The sequence below is a fragment of the Poecilia formosa genome, unplaced genomic scaffold, assembly GCF_000485575.1.
Source record: "Poecilia formosa unplaced genomic scaffold, Poecilia_formosa-5.1.2 Scaffold62, whole genome shotgun sequence".
NCBI classification, from domain to species: domain Eukaryota; kingdom Metazoa; phylum Chordata; class Actinopteri; order Cyprinodontiformes; family Poeciliidae; genus Poecilia; species Poecilia formosa.
In genome coordinates, this window is record NW_006800001.1 from 2,179,706 (window position 1) to 2,206,626 (window position 26,921).

General features: G+C 43.8%; 1 protein-coding gene across 3 annotated transcripts in view; it reads left to right on the forward strand.

Annotated features, from left to right (window-relative positions):
• celf4 (CUGBP, Elav-like family member 4) overlaps nucleotides 1-26,921 on the forward strand; it is a 72,762-nt gene that overhangs the window by 39,593 nt on the left and 6,248 nt on the right. Inside the window, exons 2-10 of one of the 3 annotated variants that reach the window (XM_007554261.2) lie at nucleotides 11,713-11,761; nucleotides 19,098-19,226; nucleotides 19,900-19,979; nucleotides 20,340-20,480; nucleotides 22,228-22,366; nucleotides 23,061-23,213; nucleotides 23,588-23,698; nucleotides 25,511-25,576; nucleotides 25,981-26,061. In XM_007554261.2, coding sequence (XP_007554323.1) covers nucleotides 11,713-11,761; nucleotides 19,098-19,226; nucleotides 19,900-19,979; nucleotides 20,340-20,480; nucleotides 22,228-22,366; nucleotides 23,061-23,213; nucleotides 23,588-23,698; nucleotides 25,511-25,576; nucleotides 25,981-26,061 — 949 coding nt within the window. The remainder of the gene's footprint in view (nucleotides 1-11,712; nucleotides 11,762-19,097; nucleotides 19,227-19,899; nucleotides 19,980-20,339; nucleotides 20,481-22,227; nucleotides 22,367-23,060; nucleotides 23,214-23,587; nucleotides 23,699-25,510; nucleotides 25,577-25,980; nucleotides 26,062-26,921) is intronic. The other 2 variants (XM_007554258.2, XM_016672544.1) reach the window with 2 other exon arrangements.

A 26,921-nucleotide genomic window follows, 5' to 3' on the forward strand; every position in this document is an offset into this window, starting at 1 on the left:
TGCCCTCCTCACCAGCCAGCGGGATAAACGCGTGTTTACTTGGACCAAGACTTTCACCATATTTGAGCACAGGAGCTGTGCATTTTCTCTCCGAGTGCCTTCGCGACGTGTTTGCCCGTGCTTCTATTTGTGTCTGTATTTGCGTTTGCATATGCTGTGTGGTATCTGTCGTGCGCACGGGGCTTTCAAGCCCGCTCTCTCAACTCGCCTCTCCCTCTCTTTTTCTCTCGCTCTAACACGCGTTTTCACGCGCTTGCAGTCCAGCGATATGCAGCTCATGAATACTCCTGAAGAAATTGCGAGAAGCCAACTTGTCGTCTCTGTACCTGTGACGGCTGGGAAAGGGGGCGGAAGTCGCGTGGCCATGCCGGCGAAAGCAGCGTGTGCGTTTAGAAGATGACGGCTTTTGCAGTCATTTTTTTCTCTGTTTTTTTTTTTTTTCCTGAGTTTCTATTATTAATTAGATAAGTGAAAACACACACAAAAAAATGCAACCCATGGAACACCAGCCGCAGCTATGATTTATGTTCACCTCTGAAACGAGAAAAGTAGAATTTATGGCTTTCTCAACCGGCCTAATCTTTACTATATGGTGCAAAGCCGGAGCAATGCAGTAGGCTTAAACTAAGAGGGAGAACGAGGCTGAAAATTGTCTTCCACACTTTTTTCTAGTTTTTTTTTTCTACTTCTTCTTCTTCCCCTCGTTTCTCTCACTTACTAACCAACTCTATCACATTTTGTCCTTGTGGGTTTTCTCTCCTCCTGGAAGCTTGCACGCACAGGAGTTTGCACGCGCGCAAACACCGCAGACTCGAATGCCTCCGGAAGACGCACACGCAGGTGCGCCGCGCACGAAATCCCGCACTCGCACACGAAGTGAGATCTGCTCAAACCCCTCAGCGACACCTTCTCTTCCCTCGCACCAATTTTCTCACACTTTTCATTCTCCGTGTCTTCTCCTTTCTTCCCGTTGCTCCTTCACTCTGCACCTCCGCCCTCAGCCGCCTCCTCATATAGATCCATTCTTTTTATAGTCAACGCTACAGTCCCTATGGCAACATCAGAGTTGTTGATTGCCAAGGTGGTGCACATCGAATCGTGTAACCATCACAGGAGGTGTGCTTCTCTATGTGCATGCGTGCGTGTGTGTGTTTGTTTCCCGCCGTGTCACTCCGCTCTATTTGCAATGCATCTCTTGATGATGAATCAAGCTGTAGCGTGATAACCTGTGGTCAGAGCGAACAAAAGACTTCCAGAGTCAGGCGTGTCGCTGTGTGTCATAAAACGACAAATTAATCATTTATAGACTCTCAAAATGGAATATTTGACAAGCATAAATCCTCCGCGTGTGTGTTTGTGTGCGTGTGTGTGTGTGCATCTCATTTCCATGTGTCTTCAGCGTGCGACGGAGGGTGGTGTGTGTGCATGAGTGCATGTCACAGACAAGTGTGAAGCTATTACAGGTTTTGACGGAGCAGAATCATTTGGGGGTGCAGATGATGTGCTTTTTTTATCCAGTTCTGCCGTGACAACAGAATTCCAAAGTGTCGATTCCCATTAAAGTCCGAGCAGGAAACCCCGTCCGCTTTCGCTTCCTGCTTGCTTTTTCTTAACGCCTCGTGATCTTCACTGGAGACCGAACGGCACGTCCGGTTTGTAAATTAAGCGTGATGTCAGGATCGCAAAAGCAAGAATAGATTTTAAAAGCACATTTGGAGAAACAAAGAACTGTCTGTCATCAGATTTTGCTGATCCGTGTATTTTGTTGGTTTTGCTTTTGCAACTGAAGGTGGTTCCAGTGATAAATACTAAAAAGTAAAAAAAATATTCTCTCTTGTGTTCGCACAGATAGAATATGGGTTTCACAAATTTCACGCTGTGCCTCAAATTCAGGACCGTTGTCCAAATTTGACCCGAAGTGGAGTTACGTTTTGCCCGTGAGATAATTTCAAATGTCCAGTGACCGCTAAATCCCAGAATGTTCTGCTGGTGTGTTTCCGTGTCAAACAAGACCCACAAGTCCACCTCCTTTATTGACATTCAGCAACTCCATGCTGCAACCATTCACATCGGGCCACCCCTTCAAAAAATGGCCAAATGAACGGTTTTCTGAAATGGTGGGAAGTAGAAAAATATGTTCACAAACTAAAGGACAGACCGGTGCCAACATGGAAAATTTCATGTCAAAAATATGAAGGTTAGCTTCAACTTTGACCAAGCCTTTAATTTTGACCCACTGCATGTGTTTGAGTTTGACACTCCCACCTTATTTACTCTTTTTTAATAGATAGATGGTATAACTATTTTGTATCAGGTTTAACTACTTTAAATATTTTGAACTGGAAGATGTTAAAATGCTGTCTACATAAAAAAAAAAAACACAGAAAGAAAACTCAAGATGGCGCTAGCTTTAGCATACTCTGCGGCTAACAGCTAGCTGGCTAGTTGAGGTATTTCAGTGTCTAGATGTTCAAAGCTAGCAGAGAGAGAGAGAAAAAAATTGAAACCGAGTTGGGATCATTTTAGCTTTCATGAACCACTTTCTGTTGGTTTGTCACATAAATTCTTAATAAAATCCATTGAAGTTTGTAACAAAATGTGAAAAACTTCAAGGGTTATAAATGCTGTAACAGAGCGTTACATTGTTAAGACAGGAAGGTGAGGGCGTGAAGCCCCTCGCTCTGTGCCTATGGAGGTGTCTGAGTGCTTCACCAGACAAACTCACATAACAGAGCTTTGTTTTAGGCAGCCTTCACATGATATACGGTCCTGCCCTGCATTACTGCGAGATCTCGTGTCACACCGCAAGCGTTCACAATCATTCACTCCCTTTTTTTCTTTTTTGCAGCAAATTCACACAGCAGGAAGCATTAATATGTAAAACAAGAATCGAAAGGGAAACAGAGGAAAAAAAAAAAAAAAAAAGCATATTTTAAAAATTTGAACCTCTCATTCAGAAGCGCTCCAGAAGCCATCCCACTGTAAATGCCTGCATTCAGGCGGCACGCCAGTGGAGAAAGGAGAAAACAGGAGGAGATAAAGAAAGAAGTGGGCTGGTGTGAAATGGATCAAACAATGGATGTGAGAAAAGCTTTGCTGTTCTCAACCCAACTCCAGGCAAATAAGAAAAGGCACGGAGGAGGCACGGGGGTGTGTGATAATGTGCAGCTCTTTTAAAATGTCTCTGTAACTTTCTGGGTTTTCTTCCTCGAAGAAAGTTGAAGTTTTTCTTTTTTTCTTTTTTTTTTTGAAACCGTATCTGTGTGGATAAGAAATCATTTTACACGGTAATCAGGAAAGATATTCAGGAGGAATCTGTGTGGGAAAGCTGGCATGTTTTTCACTCAGAGAAATCTAAAGATGCTCCTTTATTCTGAACGCTGCTGTATCTGTGTGTGTGTGTGTGTGTGTGTGTGTGTGTGTGTGTGTGTGTGTGTGTGTGTGTGTGTGTGTGTGTGCATGCGCGTGTGTGCACGGCTGTTTTTCATTCTCCTTCTTTATCTTCTGTGTGCGCCTGAACGGCATGCACGCTAATAAAGAAATGAGGGATGATCAGAGGTTCGGACGGAGCGGCTCACCTCCTTTTGTGTGTTTTCCTTTCATCTGCCTTTGTGGAGACGTCGTGATCTTGGCAGAGACGACGGGGGGGGGCAGCTGTACCGTAGAGCTAGTGGCGGAAAAAAAAAAGAAATTCAAGCCAGCAAAAAGATGCCTTTTTCAGTCTCATGGAGGCTTTGACGACAATTTTAGGATCATATAAGAAAAAAAAAATACTTAAAATCAACATAATTGATATGATATGTTCACACAAATCTTCCCAATTTGGTACTAGCCCCCCCCCCCCCAGATAAATCTGTTCATGTGGCAAACGAACGGTTTCACGCATGCTTTGTTTCTGCAGAGAAAAAGCCTGCACCGCTGCTGCATCATAGAGCATTTTGAACGGATGAAAATGCTTTAAAATGAGAGCTAGTGGCTCATGTTTAATAATGCACGCTGTTGTAACCGAGCACGGGCGGGTTACTGACATCTGGCTATGTCAAGACTTCAAAAACTCAGAAAAGACTCGGCTAGGATTTTCAACTTTATGAGTCTTGTGGTTTGAAGTCCGCTTAATGAGAATGTACAGAAAATGCAGGAATGGCCAGAGGTTTGTAAGACTTACTCTATCACTAAATAGGTGCTTATAGTACATTTTCATCAGCATTAAAATGACGCTGTTTTCTGTCCGTCCTGTCACATCTTTGAAGCATGTGATTAGCTCCTATGTCAAATACTGCAAAGTATACGGAGATCAATCTGTCTTTCTGTTGGACGAAGTCACATTTATGCCACGTCACAACCTAGTTTGTTTTATATGCATACGAAAGATCTAGCGACCTTCTGAGAATTCAGTTTTATATTATCTATGAATGCCTCCAACAGCTCAGATAATTATTCATCCAATTAGACAGGAAATAGGTCATGCCGTCACTGGAAGTTCTAGGTTCAAGCACCCAGCATGTTGAGGGGAATGGCGCGTCTTTGTAGTTTACTGTGATATAATGTTACTTTGGTTTTATTCAATCGTTGCTGCAGTATTTGAGTCACGGTTGCATTGATTCTTTAGCGCTGGTGGCGTACATGGGGTGTGTGAGTTACGGTGCTAACGTGGCAGAATTTTAATTTTAAAAATTCATGAAAGCCTCGCTCAAGATATGATTAAATGCTACATTTTTAAATGTGTCACAAAGCAGTGCCGTTGTGTTATTTCGGGCTGGTTTTGCCTGTTCCTGCACAATTCAAATGAAAGGCAGATGTGCAATACTGCACCAGGAATAATAATTTTTGTCTGCAGTTTAGGTTTAAACTGTAAAACTGTGACTTTTTTTCTTCACTCGAGGCTATCACACTGTGGCAATATCATACCAACTCGTTGGAACTAGACTTTCTTTTGTAGTCTGTAATTTTATTTAGAGATTTCTTCGAGATGTTTTTTCTTCCACTCAGACCGGCTCTGGTACTCCACTCAGTTCCAGCACAAACAACTGGGCCGGGCCTGCCTTGTTGTCAGAACATACTTCTCTCACTCTTGATCTGACGCAAAGCACATTGCACATCTCTGTTGGAAAAAAAAAAAAAAAAAGAAAAGGAAAGGAAAAGATTGTTCTCCTTTATAGTGCGGCGTGTTTCACTCAAAAATGAAGGTTTTCTGTTTTATCATTCGTCAGAATGAAGAACAACAGCAGCGAGGAAAGAAAGTGAAAAACTCACTTTCTCCTCAGAAATCTGATAAACCCTGAGGGTGAACCAGAGAAGGATTTGGCCACTTAGCCATTAAGCAATTCTAGTTACATTTCTAATCTTTAAAGATTTTATTTAAAGAACTGGGATAAATAAACACCAACGTTGCATCATCAGAATGTATTGGATACAGGTCAGTATGCTCATTTGTAACCCAAATCTGTATACATTTCACACTCATGTGTCTTATTTATTTTGGTAATTAAGTACCTCGAAGAACCGTGGAGATAAATTATGAGTAAAAATCAAACATCAAGAGTATTTTAGATTAACTGTGCATCAGTACTTTAAGATTTCGACGATGTCATCCTGATGCTCATTTGGAACAGCTGAGATCACGACCTCTGATCCTACCAAGTTTGAAATTAATTGTTTCAATATTCAACTACTGAAGACACATACCACATTTTTTTATTGTACACTAAAAATAGACTAGCTAATGAATGAAGCAGCAACAGGACGAGGCTCCTTTTCTTAATGTTTTGAGCATTTTTAGCCTAAAAAAATACATCAAAATTATAACACAGATACAAAAACCGATGGACAATCATCTAAGGTTGCCAAGTGAAGAAACATAGGAATGGGAAAGTAGCCTAGCAAAATAACTAAATAGTCAGGGTTCAGTGCAAATCGATGTATAAGTGACTGATTTAGTATTTTTTGAGTGTGTGTGTCTCATTCTAAAACATTTCGATACATTGCTCTATTTTTATCTACACTTCGTTACAGTAGGACTTGGAAATTGTTAGATAATATAAGTTTTGGGACCCAAAAACGTCTCTTCTGACTCTGGCACCAATCTGCTGCTCATCTTATAGCAGCGTTTAGGGAGGTCCTTTAGTGTCATACGCTGTAAAAAGCTTGTGTGGCTAAAGGAGAGCATGTGCCTGTGCTTTTGGAGCTTTAATGGACATGCAGAGGATCATCACTTGTGAAGTATTGTGAATTGAATACTTTAAAACTCGTCTCTTATTGGTCGAGGCTGTTCATACCTACTCATTTTTTTATTTTTTTAAGTCAGTCAGTTAATCTTTAAGCTAAAGACTTTCTATTCTCTTCACACCGGAGTCCAACTCTCCAAAAAAGGATATGGAGGGGTTATAACCATATTCTTGTTCAGCTAATGTTTCTGTTGGCAACTCTCCATCCCGAAATGAGTGTTTTGCATGCTGAGATGGTTTGGAAAGCAGCTCTGGGTTCGGTGCCAGTGGTTCGTTTGACACGAGCGTTGGCATCCTGTTACACGTAACCCGGGCCTTCGTCCCCTTGCAGAGAATTCAAACGTTTGCGAAAGGCGTGTTTTAAATGTTCGCTTTTAAACGCAGCGCTGTGAAAATATGTATGAACAGAGACCACAGAGAAGGAGAGGAGTGGGGGGGCAGAAAAAAAAATCAACATTCAAATTGGATGGAATAACATTAAGGCAGTTGGCATGTTTTTTAAAAAGGCTTTTAGCTGCAGAATGTAAAACAGAGAGAGTTGTGACAATGGTAGAGGTGGAATATTATGAGCAGCCTTCCTTGCTTCCCTGGGAGAGTTTCATGGAGTGCTTTCTCACTGTGATAATGAAATGACCTGGCCTGCACCGCTCTGCTCTCTCTCTCAAAAACACATCTGCGAGACGAGGGTGAAAATGAGAAAATCCTGCCTCCTCTCTCGAGTTTCGTAAAGCATACTTTCAATATTCTCTTTCTCGGAGAATGATGGCAGTTTGAGTGAGTGCGGACTTCTGTGTCCTTGTGAGCTCTCTGCGTCGCTCCCCCTCGGCGTGCACGCGCTACTTTGTGTGTGCGCGCGCGCACGTGTGTGTGAGGCTTAGTGGACGCTAAAACCGCTCCAAATGACTTGTAATAAAGTGCATTTGAAGCATATTGAACATAACAGGGCAGCGTACAGAAATCCAGCTGCTTGAAATCCCATAGAGTTGTCATCGTAACAGTGTTTTCGTAACTTAATTTCTGCAGCTTTCATGCAGCGAAATCAATACAATAAGCAGTAAAACTCAGATCAAAGGCTGCAGTTTTGTCCCGTATCGCGGTTAAATCCAATAAGGTAAACTGTGGAGCCGCTGTTGAGGGGCCCTGCTGGACTCTCAGGCCGTGCCAGGCTGAGTCAGAGGAGTGACTCACCAGTTTTGGTACAGCACACAGCCTGCATGCAGACTTTGTACTCCCAACCCTTCTAGTTAATGGGGGGGAATCTATGGCAGAGCTGAGGCAGAGCGCCGTCATTGAGTTACATAATCAACAGAGGCGAGAGCGCGTGTGCGCGAGAGCGAGCGCGCATGCGAGAGCGCGCATGAATGCAGGCCTCGTGCATTCTTGAAGCTGCGACTCTCCTCGCGCGGCACGCCGAAGCCAACCTGACGCAAAGCTGCTGAAGTTGGATTTTCAGCAACTGTAGAACAATGAAGTCCATGTATGACAACGCTGGTGTTTCTACGTAAAAAAAAAAACAGGTGGTACACCACAAAGGGATCTCATGAGAGAAAAGAAAAATTGGTTGTTGTTTTTTTTTTAAGAATATTTTCAGCACTACTGGTCTTTATTTGAAGCAGAGAAAAGGAAGACGTGCGTCAAAAGAACCAAAGACGGGAGTCGAACTCAGGACGACCACGCCGAGGTCAATGGCCTCCGTATGCTAGTCGTGTAGAAAAGCTAAAGTCAGTCTCTAACAGGTTTTCTGCAGCCCATTTGAAAGGCCAGTTAATGGGAACGGGCGCCGGACATGTTGACCGACGTGCAGACCTTGCAGATATATTTTCATTATAAAATCTTGAAAACCGCAGGGCTGTACAGCGTGACAAGCATTGAATCTGTAATGAAAAAACAAAATGCGCTGAATTGTTGCACTGATGCTGAACATGTCCGTAGAAAATGTTCTGCAATTTGCCAAAAATCACATTGATGTTTTTTTTTTTTACAAATTACTAAACAGACCATTGCAGCAACAGGTATTCAGATATTGTCACAATACTCGAATATTTTTATTAGCGAGAAGCTCCTGTATCACATTACAGCTTAAACTATAGGAAGTTACTCTAAAGCTTTACTCAAAAACGACTCTGAAATCAGGAACATGAGTTGGTCTCAAAGCCGTGTGAACCAAAGCTCTCTAATCATCACTATCATCAGAATCGTTACTGTCAGATATATCGCTGTCCTCTTCAGAAGCTGTAGCCATTTCTTGTATGTATAAGATTCTCATCTACGATGCTTAGCGTATGACATGAAAATACAAACGTCAGAGTAGATTCAATATAAGATAGATAAGTAGATTCAAGTCGGCCGCATGGCAGTACGTTGTTCTATGTCTCCTGTCTGAGATTCTCCCAATGCAGGTTTGGCAGACGGAGCTCAAACGTTTTCTGTCTATCTGGTCATTTAATATCAGATGACTATTTTCAGCTCTTACTGAATCCCCTGAGTTACACAACAGAAAGGAGTTGTTTTGTTATTCTTTGTAATGGGTTTTGCTTCATGACTTTGTCTTATTTATGGGGCTGCAGGAGGACAGACTGGCCCAGGGCTCCGTTTATGCGAGAGCCGCCATCGTTCCCATGCATGGTTGGTTGCTTTCGTTTATTTGCGGTGCTGTGTGTTTGTGGACGGGCCAAGCTTTTGTACGCGCTCAACTTTACATACATATGTATAAACGCCCGAACCCCCCCCCACAGTTCCTTTTCCTGTGGAAGGCAATTTTCTGCCCACTTGGCATTAGACGTTTCTCCTGCTCAACGCTGCCATCTGGCTTCGGCGGGCGCCGTTGCAGAATTCCTCGAGGGGCCCATCCGGGCGAGTCAGCGTCTGCCTTTAACAACAGTTTTGGGATCGGCCGTCCGCTGGGCCGGTGCTAACTCACCCCATTATGAGCGGGATGATAAAACTGACCTTGAAGCAGTTATGGGCCTTGGGATAATGGAAACCCACTGATAGAGAGCCCATGAAACACCACTCGGGCTTTGGTGACAAAAGAAAATAATGGTTTAACCACATCGCCACGTTCCGAGCGGTATTTAAAATTTTATTAGCGGACATTTTGCACTCTGTTGCTCAACTAGCAGTGACGAATTAAGGGATTCATCGATGTATCTATAATCACTGTAATTCTGCATGTTAGGAATGAAGACTTATGGTTTTAATAAAACTAGAACTAACTTTATATGATTTTTTTTTAGTGTATTCTCCCACTGTGAAATTAAAACCAATACAGTCAGCTCCATCATGGACTCCAGGCTGAAATCTGCACTTACATAAAATAATACAGCAAAAGCCACCAGTGGAGAAACACAAGTAGGTCAGACTGAGGCCGCAGCATTTGTATGGGTCATGGTAAAAGTGCTCATATGTATGCAAGCTTATGGGCCCCCTGGGAGCATTGGGCTGACCTTGTGGCGTACTCTGATCTATGTCCTCATCTCCCCTCTATGCTCTCTTTTCCTGATTCCTCCCTCTGTCTTCCCCTCCTTTCTTTTTTCTTTATCACCACACTTCCCTCTCCTCAAACACCTGCCTCACAAGCAATCCGACTCCACCTCATTCTTTTAATGTTTTTTTTCTGTTTGCCTTCTGCACCCCCCACATCCCCTCTGATGACTTCCTTTATTCGCGCGCTCTCGCTCTTTTACTCGTTCCAACTCCCCCTGTCCGTTTTCCTTATCCCCGCTCGTCCTTTTTTCCATATCAACAGCCAGTCTGATAAATAATGCATCACAGCACATTACAAACATTAGTAGGATTCTCTCGGCCCGTCAAAGGGAGGGAGGAGACGAGATGGGGAGGGATGGGGTTGATCCGTTTTTTAAGTGAAGCGTTGTGGAGAACGGTCGGGTTTGATACGAGCCGCCGGAGAAGGGCGGAGGTGTGGGCTGAAATGTTTCGCCCCGTGTGGACGCGAAAAAGCTCGCAGCGTCGTAAAGATGATGACTTTATCCACAAACTCAAAAAAAAAAAAAGAAGGAAAAAAAAGCATATTGGCGATTTGCAAAACACAGATCGCACCAGAAAATAATAATAATAAAAACCTCCAACTCTTTTCTTTTACCTTTCATCCTTCAGATTGCACCATCTCCTCTCCTCCTTCCCTCCTCCTCCTCTCCCTCCATCCCTCCTGGCAGCGTGGCGATTGGCATTATTAAAAATTGATTGGCGGAGAGCGTTTAGCAGGGTGGCGAGGCGGAGAGGGAAATTTTGACAGGCAGGAGTGAAATGAAAGGAGAGCCTCGGCGGACATAGTGTGGAAAGGTCTCAGTGGGGGACAGAGAGTGTGTAGACGTGTGTGTGCGTGTGTGTGTGTAAGTACTAAAAGAAGATTGGCCAGGACATTTTGTAGTGTGAACCAGCAGTTTGAGAACTAATGCAGGAGGAGTTTGTACTGTGGTGGCCGACTCATATCGCTTGAACTTTTTTCACATTTTTCTACTGTGAGGCACAAAATGTCAGTGGTAGATATTGAACGTTAGTGAACAAACAGCATCATAAAGACGAAGGAACGCACCAGGCAGGAGAAAGACGTGGAGAAATTTAAAGCAGGATCAGGTCATAATACTTAAAGCTTTCAACATTCGATGAAACGTCAATCGAGCCACAAAAACAAAAACTAACAATCCGGCTTGCCCTGTGCCGACGATGAAACGCGGTGGTGACGACACCACGCTGTGAGGATGCGCTTCATCAGTATGTGTAGAGAAGCTGGTAGGACTTTGAGACAAATGGAGCAAAATACAGGGGAATCATCAGAGGAAACCTGCAGATCGGAGGTTCGCCTTCCAGCTGGTTAACAAGCCTGAACATACCGCTACAACGAGCTACAGCGGTGCAGTTTAGAGAGAGAGAGGAAGTGGGTTAGAATGGCCGAGTTAAAAAAAAAAAGTGACCCACGTCCAGCGTCCAGAAAGACTTGGGAGACGGTTGCATGCAGTCCTCCTCTGTTCAGTCTAACTGAGCTCCAGGTATTTCCTAAAGAAAATAAGGCAGAGCTTTCAGTGTCTGCAGCTGCAGAACGGGTAGAGGCGTGCCTCACAAAGACTTCTGAATAAATGTGTGTGTGTGAATTCGTATCGATATTCAACACAGTGAATTATGATGGCGCTCGCATAGCTCCGCTGACCCCCTGTTATCTCTCCTCCATCGTTCCTGTCCTCCCTCTGCTGATCCCTTCTCTCCCCCTTTCATCTCAGATCAAATAATATTTCCAGCCCAAACTCCCAACAAGCCATTTCCCCAACGGCCACGAGCGCTGCAGCTTTGGAGATTTCTAATACACTTAAATTGTCATTTGCTTGAGTCATTCTGCGAAAGTTGTACTGAGGGGAGCGAGGGGGGGGGGGGTGAAAGCATGCAACCATTACATGATGCTAACCGGTCTCTTCTTCTTTCTCTCTTTTTGTTCCCTCTCCTCTTTTTTCTTTTTCCCCTCAAACTGTCACAGATGAACAGACCGATCCAGGTGAAGCCAGCAGACAGTGAGAGTCGAGGAGGTAGTGTATGCCCTTCCTTGCTTTTTTAAAATTTTTTTACTTTATTTTCCTTCCACCCTCCCTTTCTTTTTACTCCAACCATGCTGCCTGCATACATCAGCTTCACCATTATCTGTCCCGTCGAGACGACGGCCAGCGCCTCGACGCGGGCTGACAGCGCAGCCTGGCCCCCGGACCCTCCAGGGCTCAGAACGCATTATGTAAACAAACCCCACCACCCCACCCCAAACACACACACACACACCCTCCCACCCCCGCGCCCCACTCCGGCCGGCTCAGCCTGCAGCTCCTGTCTGTCGTCGTATGCAACGTGAAGAAAAGCACACGTCTTGTCATGCAGGAAAACAAAGTTGCCTCCTCTGTCAAAAACACCTGTAAAAATCAGTTTGCAACAATGCGAACCCTGTTTGACTTGTGTCACGGCAAAGCGCAGATTAAATGAGAAGTTCTGCAGGGGTAAAAAGGTGTTTGGTTTTTTTTTGGGGGGGGGGGTTTCACGCGGGGAGCTTTATTGACAGCCAAGATGGCTAAAAGGAAATTTTCTACGTCTAGACATTTGGCGACCCACTCTTGACATCAATCACAGGGCTGCGCGAGATAAGACCGAAGCCATCTTTTTGTCCAGAGTGTCTCAGACCTTCAAGTGGTTAATAAAATTGGCAACAAAGTGATTTTTTTCTTTTTTCTTTTTTTTTTATCCTCAAGTAAGAGGGGAGAGAAACAGCAACGGAACATGGAAGCGGCTAAAGGTTGATGAGCAGCAGAAGTCTAAGGAGAGAAAGGAGAGGTGTTACCCTGTAGTAAAAAAAAAGAAAGAAAAGAAAATAACCTTTAAAGAAAGGAAGAGAGGCTGTGCAACATCCTCCTCTATTTAGTCTGCCTGCTGCCGGTGCGTGTGCGTGTGCGTGTGTGTGTGTGTGTGTGTGTGTGTGGGGAGAGGGGCGGGGGAGTGGAGGGTGATTGATGGAGCGGGAGAAAACTGAAGCAAGCAGCGAGCGTGAGGAAACAAAGAGCGAGCGGCGGAAGACATGCATACGCGTCTGTACGGGAGGTCTATCTGCTCCCGTACGGATGTCCTTCCCTCACGTCTCTCATCTGTTCTCCACGCTGCGATGTTTCAAAGCTAAACGCCGCGCCACCAGGGCACAGACGTTTCACGGAGCCGAGTGGGAAAGGGGAGCACGGTGCCTGGCAGGGCGGCTCAGACGCAACAGACGTTTTATCTGGTGGGTGGACGCAAAGCAGTGCATGAGTGTGAAGGGGAAGGAAAATAAAAAAAAATGTTTTAAAAAGTAAATGAATACAGGTGGTCCCTTTACTACGAAACAACTAAATAAAATGCAGTGCAGCTTACTGCGTAAATCAGAGAAAAGTAGACCCCCTAATCATAAAACCATAAAATCCACAGTAAAATTATCATTAGTTGTAGTAGTAGGAGTGGTAATTGGATTTTTATGACCTTTTGAACTTTAAGTGCCTTTTGGTCAGCCTGTTGTGCTTAAAAGTGCGTGATTGATCGTTTTGACTCTGAACTTTAATTTTTACTTAAAAAGAGACAATGTGCAATTAAATTAAGTAAACGTCGCCATGTGACGCCCGGTGCCAGATTATAACTTTTAGGCATCACATCTGCAGTCCTTTGACAGGTCGAGGTAAGAAAAGAACATTTACAAACACTTACAAAGTTCTCCTGGCAGGATAGATCAATTTTTGTTCAGAAATAGTTTAAAGTGAGGTAAAATCATTCACATCTCAACTATACAGTACTTTGTGTTGGTCTGTCGTAAATTAATGGCCACTTTTGAAAGCATATCATTGCCAGCGTTCGTAACATGCTTGCTGCAGTTGCCGAAAGGATTCACAAGTTAGTGATTTGAAACTGGAATAATTAAAGTTCCTAACGTAGTCCAAAAATAAATGCAAACGCATTGCTCAGATCAGGAATGCGGAAAAACCGGACACATTTAGAGAAATGACAGAAGAGTAAATGTATGGAACTAAAGACTGACGAGTTTAACGGCGCCTCAGAGAAGGAAAGGCTTAAATAGAGAGATATCTGTTTACTGTCTGTTCAGCAGGATGTTCAGGAAAGTATTTCTTCCCTCATTGTTCTCCCCAGAAAACACAAGTTTGAACTTTGTTTAGCTTGGACAGAAATCAGAGCAAATCCAAATCCGTCCCCTGCACTGAACATAAAACACTCAGCTGAAGTTTACACATCCATCATGAGTACGGATATTATAACGTTTTGAGATATTTAATTATACATTCGGGTTTGTTTTTTTTTTCAGGTAGGAATATTCATACAAAAAGCAACTTCATTAAATCCCCCAGATGTAGAAATTGTGTGTAAAAGTTTTAAATGAATGCAAATTTTCTAAAATCCATACACATACAGGCTCACACATATACATAATGCATAACCCCACTAATATCTAATATTTGGATGAATGTTATTTAGCACGTTACAGTCGAGGCTTTGTTCAGGCTGGAGATTTGACCACTTTTCTTTTTTTTTTTTTTTTTTAGAAAGGGTAGAGAGTTCATTTAAATAGTTTGGCTTCCTGGCACTGACTCAGATTTTAATCACAGTCCACAAATTATGAGTAGGACTGAGACCAGGGTTTTTGGACCGCCACAGAGAAAGCTTAATGCAAGGCTCCCGTGATGAATTTTGATGGGTTTTGGATCGTTGTCGGGTCGGGAACTCCGGCTTCCAGGCCGTCTGACACCAAAACCGTCAACTTTAGATGACAGGAGACGCTCATGATGTTCAAGACCCACCCAGGAGGAAACACAGGGACACCAGAGTCACAAACAAATGCCCACACGGGTAAACCAAACTGGTCAGATTTCATAAAGATTGAGCTGTTTGGTTCCAGTGACAGAGAAGTCTAGACATGAGGAGGCTAGCAGATTTCATTTTGCATCAAATGCCAAACATGGTGGTGGTAGCATCATGCTGAGGGTCTGTGTCTCTGACAGCGATACTGATGAACTGCACAAAGTGGGTGGAATAATGAAAATAAAAGACTACCTTGAAATGATTTCACTTTATCTCAGATAAACAGCTTTGTGGTTGAAATGTTCGGTGTCGCAACTGGACCACGATCCCAAACACACACACACACACACACACACACATCCAAACTGGGTTTGGACCGGACAAACCAGAACAACATTAAGCATCTGGACCGACTCCAACTTCAGCCCCATAAAAAAAAAAAATTAAAAAATTAAAAAAAATGAATAGATCACACGTTAAAGCAAGAGAACCAATCGATTAAAAGGAGCTTTACCGATTCTGATAAGAGGAGGAGTGAAACCTTTGGCCAGAAACATGCCTGAGGTCCTGCTGACGGCTGCAACACAAAGAGGCTTGGCTGCAACTTGCTGGAGGATATTCGTCCGAATATTTGTGTGTTGTAGTGTTTTGTAGTTCTTGCTCAGTCTGGGGGGCTGACCGTTCCTTTACGACGTTTGTTCCACCGGAGAAACACGTCCGACTGTCGGGACGGCAAAACCAACTCACAACTGAAGATTAAACGTTGAAAATAAACTGAAACATCCGCCAAGCCTTTAAAGAATATTAAATTTTCACAAACGTATCCGGGTTTGTTGGAAGAATTGGAAAGAAAACAAATTCAAGATCGACACTTTGTCTGCCTGAGATTATAGCTGAAGAATAAAAAAAAAATAACACTATTAGAAAATATAAAACAAGGCACAGCTTATTTTAAGCTATTCCTTTGTAGGTATTTATGTGTTGGGAACGTTAAGCTTTCTAATAAAAATTGTGTTTTAAGGTGAGATGCTGGAAATCTATAAAGCATTGCGATTAAAACCAACGCGACTGTGAATAAAGAGGATTTCTGATATCAGCCATAAAATAAGAGTTTTTAAACATCCTAGTAAAACATCAGTAAACCTATCAGGACGATGCGCTGGCCTGTACTCTCTGCGCGTGTGTGAAAAAGTGAAAATGCACATAATACTCAGATTCCACCTCATGTTTCCCATGAAGATGCTAAAGAGTCGGACCTTCTGAGACCCGTGTGTGCGTGTGTTTCTGCATAGGTGTGTGTCCCTCCAACTGTGATATGAGGAGCACTCTTGTAAACACTCGTCGTTCCAACCCAGCCCACCGGGTGCAAGGCCGGAGCGCAGATTAGTCTTGTTGACTCGGCAAGGACGCCCTGTTAAGCACAGGCAGACGGGGGGGCAACGCGCGCCCTCACACTGCAGGCGCCCGCACAGAATCCGCATCTGCACACACGTTAATTTGCAGAGCGCGTTTTTTTGTTTTTTTTTTGCAGGCGATTGCTGTGCAGCTCATCAGTTTCTAAACATACACATCCGTTCCCCGCAAATCCGAATGTTTATGGGATGCGAGGAAAGGGAAACACGTCGACGCGCTTCTTTTGTCAAACGTAAGCCGGTGCTCTAGTCCACCTTTAAATCATAGATTTGACTTGTGTTAGATTGAAAGATCACTTCCTGATCTTTTTGTATATCAAAAAATGTGACCAGTAAATTAGTCCTAAATATTCTATTTTAATATTATATACATTCATAACACAAACGATGTATTTCAAGCATCGTTTTGCCTTGTCCCGTATAATTTCTGTTAAGTTTGATTACAGCCGATGTAAACTCAAGATCTGGAAGAAGATTTTTCCTGAGATGCATGTATCTTAATACAGTACAATGGTCATTGTTCCCTTTCCCTCAATTTCCTGAGTTTGCTGAATGTTGTCAAAGTAGGAATTAGTAGTTTTGGGATAGTAGGCAGACGTCGAGACCTTCTGGAAAATGAAATCAGCATTTCACAAGGAGAAATGATCAGATTTTTTATTATATTTCTCATTATTAAGATATTGATTTTCTTAAAAAAAAAACATGCCCAACCCTGTTCTGTTCTTTAACATCTTGCAAGTTTAGAATTTTTGGTCGAATTTAAGAGACCTACAGACGACAAAGCGGCTCGTAAGTCTGCAGAAACTAAAGAATTGTTCAAACTAATTATAGGAAAAAAAAATGTTTTGTTGTTATTTCATACAGTTTTGCTGCTAAAACTATATGATTCTATGTTGTAAAAATGTTATAATTCCATGCAGATCAATGTAGCCATGAGCTGCACTCGGGCTGGTCTTTGGCTGGAGATGATTGAACTGTAGTTTTTGATGCGCAGTTAATAACGATGCCGGCAAGCTTGTGGTTTCCACACAGAGTGAGATCCGGCGGAGCTGAACTTAGACTGCAGCTAGATTTGAGCCCTGAGGACAGGAACACCAACGCATCTGTCTTTTCTCTTGCCTGACACCTGCGACAGGTGCAATTCCTTATCTACAGGAAGTAGGATCTTCTGATTCTGAGGAAAAAAGAAAAAATGTCAGATTTGTGTGACAGGTTCCGGCCATAAAATGTAACGTGTTATTTTAGTTTCTTTCTCCCTTTTATTAAACTTTCAAAAGAACCTGTGCCGTAGCTGTTACTCGCGTGTTGCAGACAGGAAATTATCTCTCAAAGCAAAAAGCTCTAATACGCGCCGTCCAACCTTCAGAAAAGAGCTCTTTATCCTCCTTTGATTTCTCTTGTATGTTATTGTCGTAGCAGTATTATATGTTGTAAAATCAAGCAGGAGTGACTACCCAGATCTCAATAGAGTTAAAAAAAAGAGCCTTTTTAATGACCTGCAACATTAAAGCACAGCCAGAAGTGGAAAGAGGGAAGCTTTGCACAGCCTGTTTGTGCTGTGGCATTATTACCGGCACAGAGTCCAGATGGTACAAAGCAAGGGGCTGCAGATGAAGTCCAGAACTAATTGAATAACTGCAGCATTTATTTACTCCAGCGCCACCGAACCGGCCTCTCCGGGTGTGGAGTCCATGAACAGAAGTGAGTTTTCAACCGATGGCAACGTTTTCCCTTAGCCGTGAAGGGTTTGGACTCGCTGGTAAAAAGCATTTCAACAACAACAACCAAAAAAAAAAACACTATTGAGAACAGCTGGCAACTTTTGGACTGGTTTTAAATGGCATTTTGAACTACTTTCATTCCTCAGTTATATACTAATAAAAACGGCAAAAGGACTTTCAAGTAAACTGGAATTACCTATCATTGATTGAACTAGTATATCTTTCTATTAATGTTTTAAACGGCCGTTTGTTTTTCTCCTCACTGTTTTGTTTTCAAATGGATGTTCAGCATCGCTAAAGTGACCCACCGCCGCCCCACGTCTGCCTCGTGTTTCAGCGGTGAATTAAATAAACGTTGTCATCCCTACAAAGAACAGCCAAAACAACTATGCCAGGCCTCGTTTGGAGCAATGTAGCGCGGCCCAAAGAAGGAGCTGAGATGAATCCATTGAAAGTTAACTTTCTTGATATGTTTGGTGTTGAAGGCTACGTTAAAAGAGAGGCTGTTGTTTTTAAATAGTTGCAGATTGTCTCTCTGCACACAAATCCATCTAATAACTCCTCTCACAGTGACATGGGAAAACACATTTTCTTTTAAAAAAAATAACATGTCTTCTAGCTATCAAATTATTTCGGCGCCCTCCATAATTGGGGCCCGGATAAGCCTTTGCGAGACCCCATTGAGGACTACACCATCTGCATTTGTTATTCCCAATTCTGCCCAACTAAAACAAACTGCCACGGATTCATAATTTTTTGACACGTTGGGGAAAAAAAATCCTGCGGCATGAGATTTGCAACTCTGGGACGCCAAATGTTCGGCACTGGTACGAAACGAGCAGAAAGGCTTTTCAAATGCATCAGCAACAACCTGGTAACAAACTTGTTTTACGTCTTGCTACGTTATGAAGACGCTCCGTCTACACCGATGAAGATGTACGCCCATTGGTATGCTGCAACTCATGAAATGAATTCAGCTAACAATCATCGACCCAACCTGGGGTCACTCATTAACTTTGTTTAGGCCATTACACTTTCATCTCTTGATGGTCAGGAAGACATGGTGAAATTCTGTCTCAAATCAGTAAAATGCTGTAACTTTTACCCGTTATCCCAACACACAGCCATAAATGAACATGTACTTTGAAGATATAACAGCATTTGACGGCTTACCATAAAAAGAGTGCGACCAAAATTTTCAAGACTGCACCGTTTTAGCTACCATATTTTGCTTTTGCTGCGTTGCGTACCGCACGGACAACACGCTCGCTTGTGCATTATACCTCCAGTATCAAAACTGATCCACGCTAAGGCTTTCGCTAAACCTGCCTTTGATTCCTTTTCTGTGTATTCCTGAGGCTTCCATCTGAAGGCACATCTGATCCTCTGATCATGACCTCCTCTCCCTTTCTTTTTAGAAGACAGAAAGCTCTTTGTGGGCATGCTTAACAAGCAGCAGTCAGAAGACGACGTGCGGCGCCTCTTTGAGTCCTTCGGCAGCATCGAGGAGTGCACCATCCTCCGAGGTCCCGACGGAAACAGCAAAGGTAGACTTTGTGACAGTGGCGGCTTTTCTTTTCTTGCCTCTCTGACACACAAGCGAGCAAGCTGATGACCACGAAAAGAAATGCAACACAGAACAACCGTTTCATTCTGCAAATTTGAACATGAGACGAACCCGAACGAAGGAGGGAAGATTAACAAAACTTCCTCGTTTAACCTCAGGCTTCATGTCCCGGTACATAAAAAAAAAAAAAAAAAAAAAGATTGTTTTAAAATGCTTCTCGGGGTGCTCCACAAGTTCACTGGGTAAAGTTCAGCGGTGGGTTCAGCAGCCAATCAGTGAGGTTCGGTGACAACTAAGCTTGATAATTGCAGCGTGCTTGATCATTCCGAGTCCTGCATGAAGCTCCATTAAGAGGCTCCGTCAGCCCGCTTACTCAGCTGGATTTGCCCGATAATTACTGCGAACGTGACCGTTCAGATTCATCAGTGACACTTGTCAGTGTGAAGCGGCGTCAGGACGCTGCGGATCCCAGACTCGGTAATGGTGCCAGAGCGGCTCGTTTTGTCGACCATCCAGTAGTGTAACAAAATGCTAGGAACTGGACTCCTACTCAGTTTTGTGTGTGTGTGTTTGTTGTTGTTGTTGTTAGAAATGCTGTTGCTTTTGTTCTCACCTTACTCGTTTTTTTCTACTCTCCGGGTCTTTTTCCTCAGGTTGTGCGTTTGTAAAATACTCGTCTCACGCTGAAGCTCAGGCAGCCATCGGTGCACTACACGGCAGCCAGACGATGCCTGTGAGTATCCTGTGGCTGTGAAGAGAGAGAGAGAGAGAAAGCAATGAGTCACATAGACAAAACAGTTAAATAGAACTTGATTGCCTTTTTAAAGTTTTAAACTTTATTATCCCCATGGAGGGGATTTGTCCTTTGGATGCAACCCATCCTAAATTTTTCAGTGGAGTGAGCACCAACTGTAGCCCTGAGTCCTCTGCCTTGGCAGGAAACATAGAAGCACATGTGTGTGCAGCATGGGTGTGCAAGTACAAATGAAAGCTTATGTCCTCTGTCAATCGAACCACACTAACTTGTCCTGCCGGGTGTGTGTGTGTGTGTGCATGTGTGCGTGTGTGTGCGTGGGTGTGGGTGGGCTTACAGGGTGCCTCGTCCAGTCTGGTGGTAAAGTTCGCTGACACGGATAAGGAGCGCACCATCCGCCGCATGCAGCAGATGGCTGGTCAGATGGGCATCTTCAACCCCATGGCCCTGCAGTTTGGAGCCTACGGAGCCTACGCTCAGGCAAGAGTCACATTGATTCGTTTTGTTTTTTGGGGGGGTTTTTTCCGTCGAGGGTTATTTATGGCAAATAGTGTGTTAAACGGAAATTGTGGTTATGCCGTTCCCCCTTGAACCAGTTCATATTTGTCATGTTGCAACCGTCAAACTTTAAAGCTGCAATTTTTATAGAAAATGTTTTTGTTTTTTTCTGTTAAATTGTGACGGTAATCTGTGAAAAGATTGATCTCCTCCGCTTCCTCCCTCTGCTACTACTGCTGTCTGAAGAGATGCACCGCTTCCACACAAAAGCAATCAACCAGAGTGTGTTAGTGCTGTCAATCATCCTCTTGCTTCTTGTACATGCTGCTTAACGTACTAATAACTTAAGGTTAAAAGAAAACTGTTCATCTGTCATTGGTGCTAACTAGACTTTGCTCTGCTGTCTTGAAGAAGCTGCAGAAGCGATGGGGGGTCAGCAGCGCATACATAAGCATGATTGACAGGAATAGCCCTCCTCCACATGCTGATTGGTTGTTTCTAGTTGGCGCTGGGAGAAGGCAGAGGTGTTTGCTTTTTTCACAGATTATCTGTTTACCATAGCATACTGTCACTTCACAACATAGTGACAGTTTCAACAAATTAGCAACAAAAAATTTATATTTTTAGAGGTTACATACTGCAACCGTAATGTACGCTATTTGGATTTCAGATCCCATACTGAGGAAAATAACAATTACACAAAAAGAATTAAGGAATCGAAACTAGAAGTTCGGAGATGTTTTATTTCCACCTCCCTGAGTCGATATTTTTGTAGAGCCGCCTTTCGTTGCAAACACAGCTGCAACGAAGGATATTTCTACCAGATCCATCCGGTCCAGCATCTGAACTTGAATTCTCAGTTAGATTCAGGTCTGGAGTTTGACTGGGAATGCATTTTGATCCAACCAGCTTCACTGTAGCTCTAGTTGTAAGCTTGGGGTTGTTGTTGTTGTCCTGCTGGAAAGTAAATCTCCACCCCAACCTCAAGTCTTCTTCAGCCTCTAACAGGTTTTCTTTTGACTGTATTTAGCATCTCTGACCAACTTCCTACTGTAATGACAGTAATGACCAGTGAGCTCTGTGGCAAACTGTGAACAGGATTTCTTGTGGCTTTCCTTCTTGCCGCTCCTCTATAAAGTTCAGATCTGTGGAGAGACCTATTTCATTGCTATTTAGGTCGTGCTCCGTTTTATTTTGTGGCGTCAGAGTAAAGAGGCTGAGGAGGAAAGCTTTCGGCATTTCAACTCGTAAAGAATTTTGCTGGCCGCGTGTCGCTTTCCCTCCGCTTCACGATGAATCGCCCTTCGGTGAAAGTCTCTGTAACGCCAATAAAACACGTCGAATATGAGGTTTTGAACGTGGCAGAACGTGGCAAAAGTTCAAGGGCTGCGTATGCAGCTCCGAAAGGCTCCATAAATACCAAATAATGTCCAAAGAGGAAATGGAGGTCATGTCAGATTTTCGCGTTAGTCTTAAAAAACAGAAGCTCGGTTTGGGGAATAGATATTCTGTAAGAATCAATACCCGGTTTCTACCTAATAGCCTCTTTTTCTTGTCTCTGCGCTGTACCTCATTTCACTTTATAGCCCTACTTCTTCCTTTTATCTGTCTTTCTCATCTCAGTGACCTCACAGACAGCAGCATTCCTTTTATTACTCTCTGCTCTGCTTTCTAATCCCATCTCTTCCCCTTCCTCCTCCTCCTCCTCCTCCTCATCCTCCGCCTGCAGGTGCAGCAGCAGGCGGCGTTGATGGCGTCTGTAGGACAGGGGGGCTACCTTAGTCCTATGGCGGCCTTCGCAGCAGCCCAGATGCAGCACATGGCCACCATCAATGGCCTCCCCGGAGCACCGCTGACCCCCACGTCAGGTAACAGTGCCGGAGGTCAGGGGTTAAAGGTCTGTGGGGGAACAGCTAGCATGGAGGTATAGCATTCTTAATTCTAACAAAATAGAAGAATTTCAGGGGACTTTTTTTTATTTCTTTTTTTTTATATATATATTAGGTGAAACTGGTCATCAGCGGTTCGTTCCCGATGAACATTCACTTCAAAAGCAAACTAGATATTAAGAAAAGAAAGAACTTCCACGAAGAATAGCAGCATTATTAGCACCGAGCAAGTCTCTATGACAACGGTTTATTTTAAGTCTTGTCAGAGGTGTCAATACTAACCGTTGGAGCCGTCGCTGAAGGTGAAAATAGATCCACTGCGATTGGCTCAGAATGCATTAAAGCAAATGGTTCAAATTCCAAGAATCCATCTGCAGCTGGAAAGATGCCCACACCTTTTTTTTTTTTTTTTTTTTTTTTTTTTTTTTTTCACTGCTCTGCAGGATTAGCTCAGCGACTCAGGTCTAATGGCTGTTGTGTAACCCTGAGGGTCACACGGGGCCAAGGAATCAGCCCTGACATTTAGCGTCTTACCGGTCCACTGGACCAGCCCCTCTGACATTTTCGTGACTCTGTAGCCGGTCGAAACCGAACTTTCCCATCATGTCTTCAGGAAGAGATAAAAAAAACAACAACAAAAAAACAATGTTTGTCAATGTTTCTGTTATTGCAGGTGGCAGCACTCCTCCGGGCATTAGCGCCCCCACAGTGACCAGCATCCCCTCCCCCATTAGCGTTAATGGTTTTACTGGCATGCCACCGCCCCAGGCGAACGGGCAGCCGCCGGCAGAGGCTGTCTTCACCAACGGGATCCACCATTACCCGGGTAAGGTTTGATCGTCTGCGTAGCATCCATTAAGAAGTCACAGAAACAGCAGCTAACTTTATTAGCACCTAAATACTGTTTTGTTTTTGTTTTTTTGTTTTTTTTTTCCGTTCTATTTGCTGTGCTTCAAGATAGCAAAACTTTATAGACACAGACCAGTTAGAAGCATGGCTCCAGATTGCATATCTTACCAGCTCTAAAGCATGTTGTTAAGGGGAAATAAATGGTGTGGAGGTGAGCGCCTCTCCACCGTCCCGACGGTGCGAGTGTGAGATTGTGTGGTGAGCCGTGGCTCGTGCTTTTTTTTTTTTTTTGAGGGGATGGACGAAGAAAACTCTATCTGCTTTTTCTCTTTCACGCTCTTGTCTCCGCAGTGTTGCAGGAGGTGGTTTTTAGGGAGGACTCAGAGAAAAACGGCTTGGGCGTGGCTCCGCGGAGTTGTTTTGGGGTTCAGGGTGGCTGCTTCCTCTCCTCTCTCTCTGAAGGTAGCGCTCCTCTCCCACCCGCCCTCACTCTCATCTCTCACCAGGCTCAAAACGGTCGGGAAGATCAGAACCCTAAATATTTTGTGGTTTTTTGTTTTTTTGTTTTTTTTGGCTGTTGTGACATTTCTGGAGAAAACTGGGAGGGATTGTAATCTCTGAAGATGAACAAGATGAACCGGTAGGCTCTGGGGGAGCTGCAGTGATTCACAGCCCAGACGGCAGAATGTGTTCGCAGGACATCGTTCAGATAAGCGCTCCACAAATATGACCTTTATGAAAGAATGACAAAAATACTTTGTTTGAATCTTTTTAAAGTTTGTAGAACATTAACAAAACATAAGCAACATGTCAACTTCCCTTCCCGACCCACACCACCAAAAGTACAAAAATAAATAAAATTCAGGAGAGCAAAACAAAGGCAGTTTGTGAAACGTAGAAACCTTTTAACATGACTATAGAGAATCTAATGGATCACTAGCATGGCGTCTACGTAGGTCACCATGCTAGTGACCCGCCACGCTAGATCTCTAGCAACTCTTGTTGAATGTGTAGAAATCCTTGAATTGCTGCTCACAGATAAAACTTTGTCTAATCAGACTGAGCTGAAGAAGCAACTGAGAAAGGTTTCACTCTTCGTCCGTCTCCCTGGAGACAAACCTGGCGGATCTGCGAAGTATTGACCCAGCATGCCAGACACAAATTATGAACCACATTTTTCCAGACTTTTACTTGTACAAAATGTTTAAAAAAAAATCCCTTTCTTTCCACTTTAAAGCAATTCACCACTTTATGTTGGTCTATCAAATGAAAGATTGCAATAAAAGGCCATATAAATGTGCAAAGTTTCAAGGTGTACTTCTGCCAGGCGCCGTATCAGGGAATGACAAAATATCCTCTAAAATTTGCAATTAAATGACATTTTGAAAGTCGGATGTTTCCAAAGTTTAAACAAGCAGAAACTTCCAGTGAGACACGTCCACTCGAGAAAGGCAAGAGTGTGATCTCGCCCTTTTCGCAAACCGTGACCTGAGAGTAACCTTTGCCTGTTGCCCCCGCCCTCCTCCCCTCCCCCCCCGAGCAAAATAGCGCCTTCCAGGTTGGAAAAGAAAGCTACAATATGATTTCACACTCTGTAACTTTTATAGAGCTCTATTTTAGCCCTCACCTCTCCTCTTTCCTCCAGGCCATCTGTGACTGTGTGTCAGTGTTGCTGTCGGTTCACAGTGTGTTCGATATTTTCTCGGCTGTTTCGAGTGATGTTGGGTCTATCGGTGTGTGTCTCTGTGTGCGTCCTCTCTCAGTGGTGTGTGCTCTGTGTGCATGCGCTGCCTGTGGAGACAGACGGGTAGAAAAACACGCGCGCGCACGCAGCTACGAGCCGGGATGTACGGCGCCAACTCGTGGCGACAGATGCGTCCGCTGCTGTGCGTTTAGCTCTCTGCGGAATGAAAACCGTTTTGTAGGATCTGGATTTGCATGACGGAGTTTTTGTTTGGGTTTTTTTGGGGGGGGGGTTTCCTGTGGTGTGGTGGTGGTGGTGGTGTGTTTTTTTGTCTCTTTACTCCCTCGAAGTTGTACTTGTTTTCAAGAATAGCACACTAGAGCTACTTTGAAGATGCCTCAGCAGGAGCATGAAGTGAAAAGTTTTGGACACACTGAAGGAAAAGCGAGCTGCCTCTAACCTCCCTGTCTGTTCTCCTTCTCCTTCGCTCCCCTTGTTATCTTTTCCTCCGTGCCCTCTCTTCCATCTACATTCTCCGTCCGTCTCACCTCTCTCCTCCTCCTCCTCCTCCTCACTTTTTCCCGCTGAAGCAGCTCAGAGTCCCACTGCGGCCGACCCTCTCCAGCAGGCTTACACAGGAGTCCAGCAGTACGCAGGTCTGTCCGTCACTCTGTCCCTCCGCAGCTCATCCGTGTGTCTGTCTTGAGTGGCACGGGTGGCTGCGAGTTTGCATCCGAGACCCTTTAAAATAAATAATAATAAAATTAAAGGAGTGCAAAGATAAGCACTCCTGTTTTCAAATTAGGTATTTTGATCATGTAGCCCTCCCGTCTTTTCGGTCCAACTGGATCAGTTTATTCTCTCCCGGCGGTGTTTGTGCAACACGCAGACTCCATTGTGTACGCTATCTGATCGATTGCTTGCTGTGCTCCTGCATATATCACATTGTTTGTATGTATTCAAGTGTGCGCTGTATTCATGACTGTTATCTGATGCGCGGCGTGTGTGTGTGTGTGGGTGTGGGTGTGTGTGTGTGCGCGTGTCTTTGTGTGGGTCTCAGCAGCCTACCCCGCCGCATACGGTCAGATCAGCCAAGCCTTCCCCCATCCTCCACCCATCATTCCACAGCAGCAACGAGAAGGTAACACACACACACACACACACACACACACCTATACACGCACACAGACAATACTGCAAAAATTTAATTTTGCTGTTGCTTTTCTTTCAAGCTTTTACTGCGTTTTTCTTCTCTGTGTCTGAGTGGTTCAGGCAGCTATTCTACACAACAACGTACTATTTTAAATCAGATGAACCGAGGCGAATCTAAATGCCCCAATTTTGTTCTCCGTAATTTATGACAAATAATTTTGAAAAGATGAAAGGCCCTTAAAAGTGAATTTTGAATCAAAGTAACAGGATTTAAAAAAAAAAAAACGGAGTATCTCCAACTTTGCTGTAAACCTGCTCATATAAACTTGATGACCCCGAGGAGCAGCAGGCTCATGTCTGGGGCATCACTGCCCTCTAGTGGAGAAGATAAAAAGCGCTCCAATCCACCATGACGGAGTCTGTGGGTTTTAGGCTTTTAGTGGTGATTTGGTAAAGGACAAACTAAAAATACAGAGAGGGGTGAACATGTTTAAAATTACTGTCAACTAACCAGAAAACACCCAGATACAAAAATACGAGGAGAGGCAGCTGTTTACTACAATTTCAGTCAGACGGCTCTGTTACTCTCAAAGGAAAGTTATATTCTTACAGTCTCTTGGTTGAAGAATCGACACCGGGTCATTGCATAATGTAATTTGCAGAAAGTGGGACCGCTGTGAAACAAAGGCCGAACGAGTCAGAAAGCATCTCAAAGCGGTTACCGTGGAGAATCTGTGTGACTGTGACTCTGTTTCGAGATGTTGAAGTTCCTGGTGTTATGAACTCTTGAAATACTGTGAAGCTTTAAAGGGAAAAGCAATCAAAGGAAGAGTTCAGTAGACAGTAAGT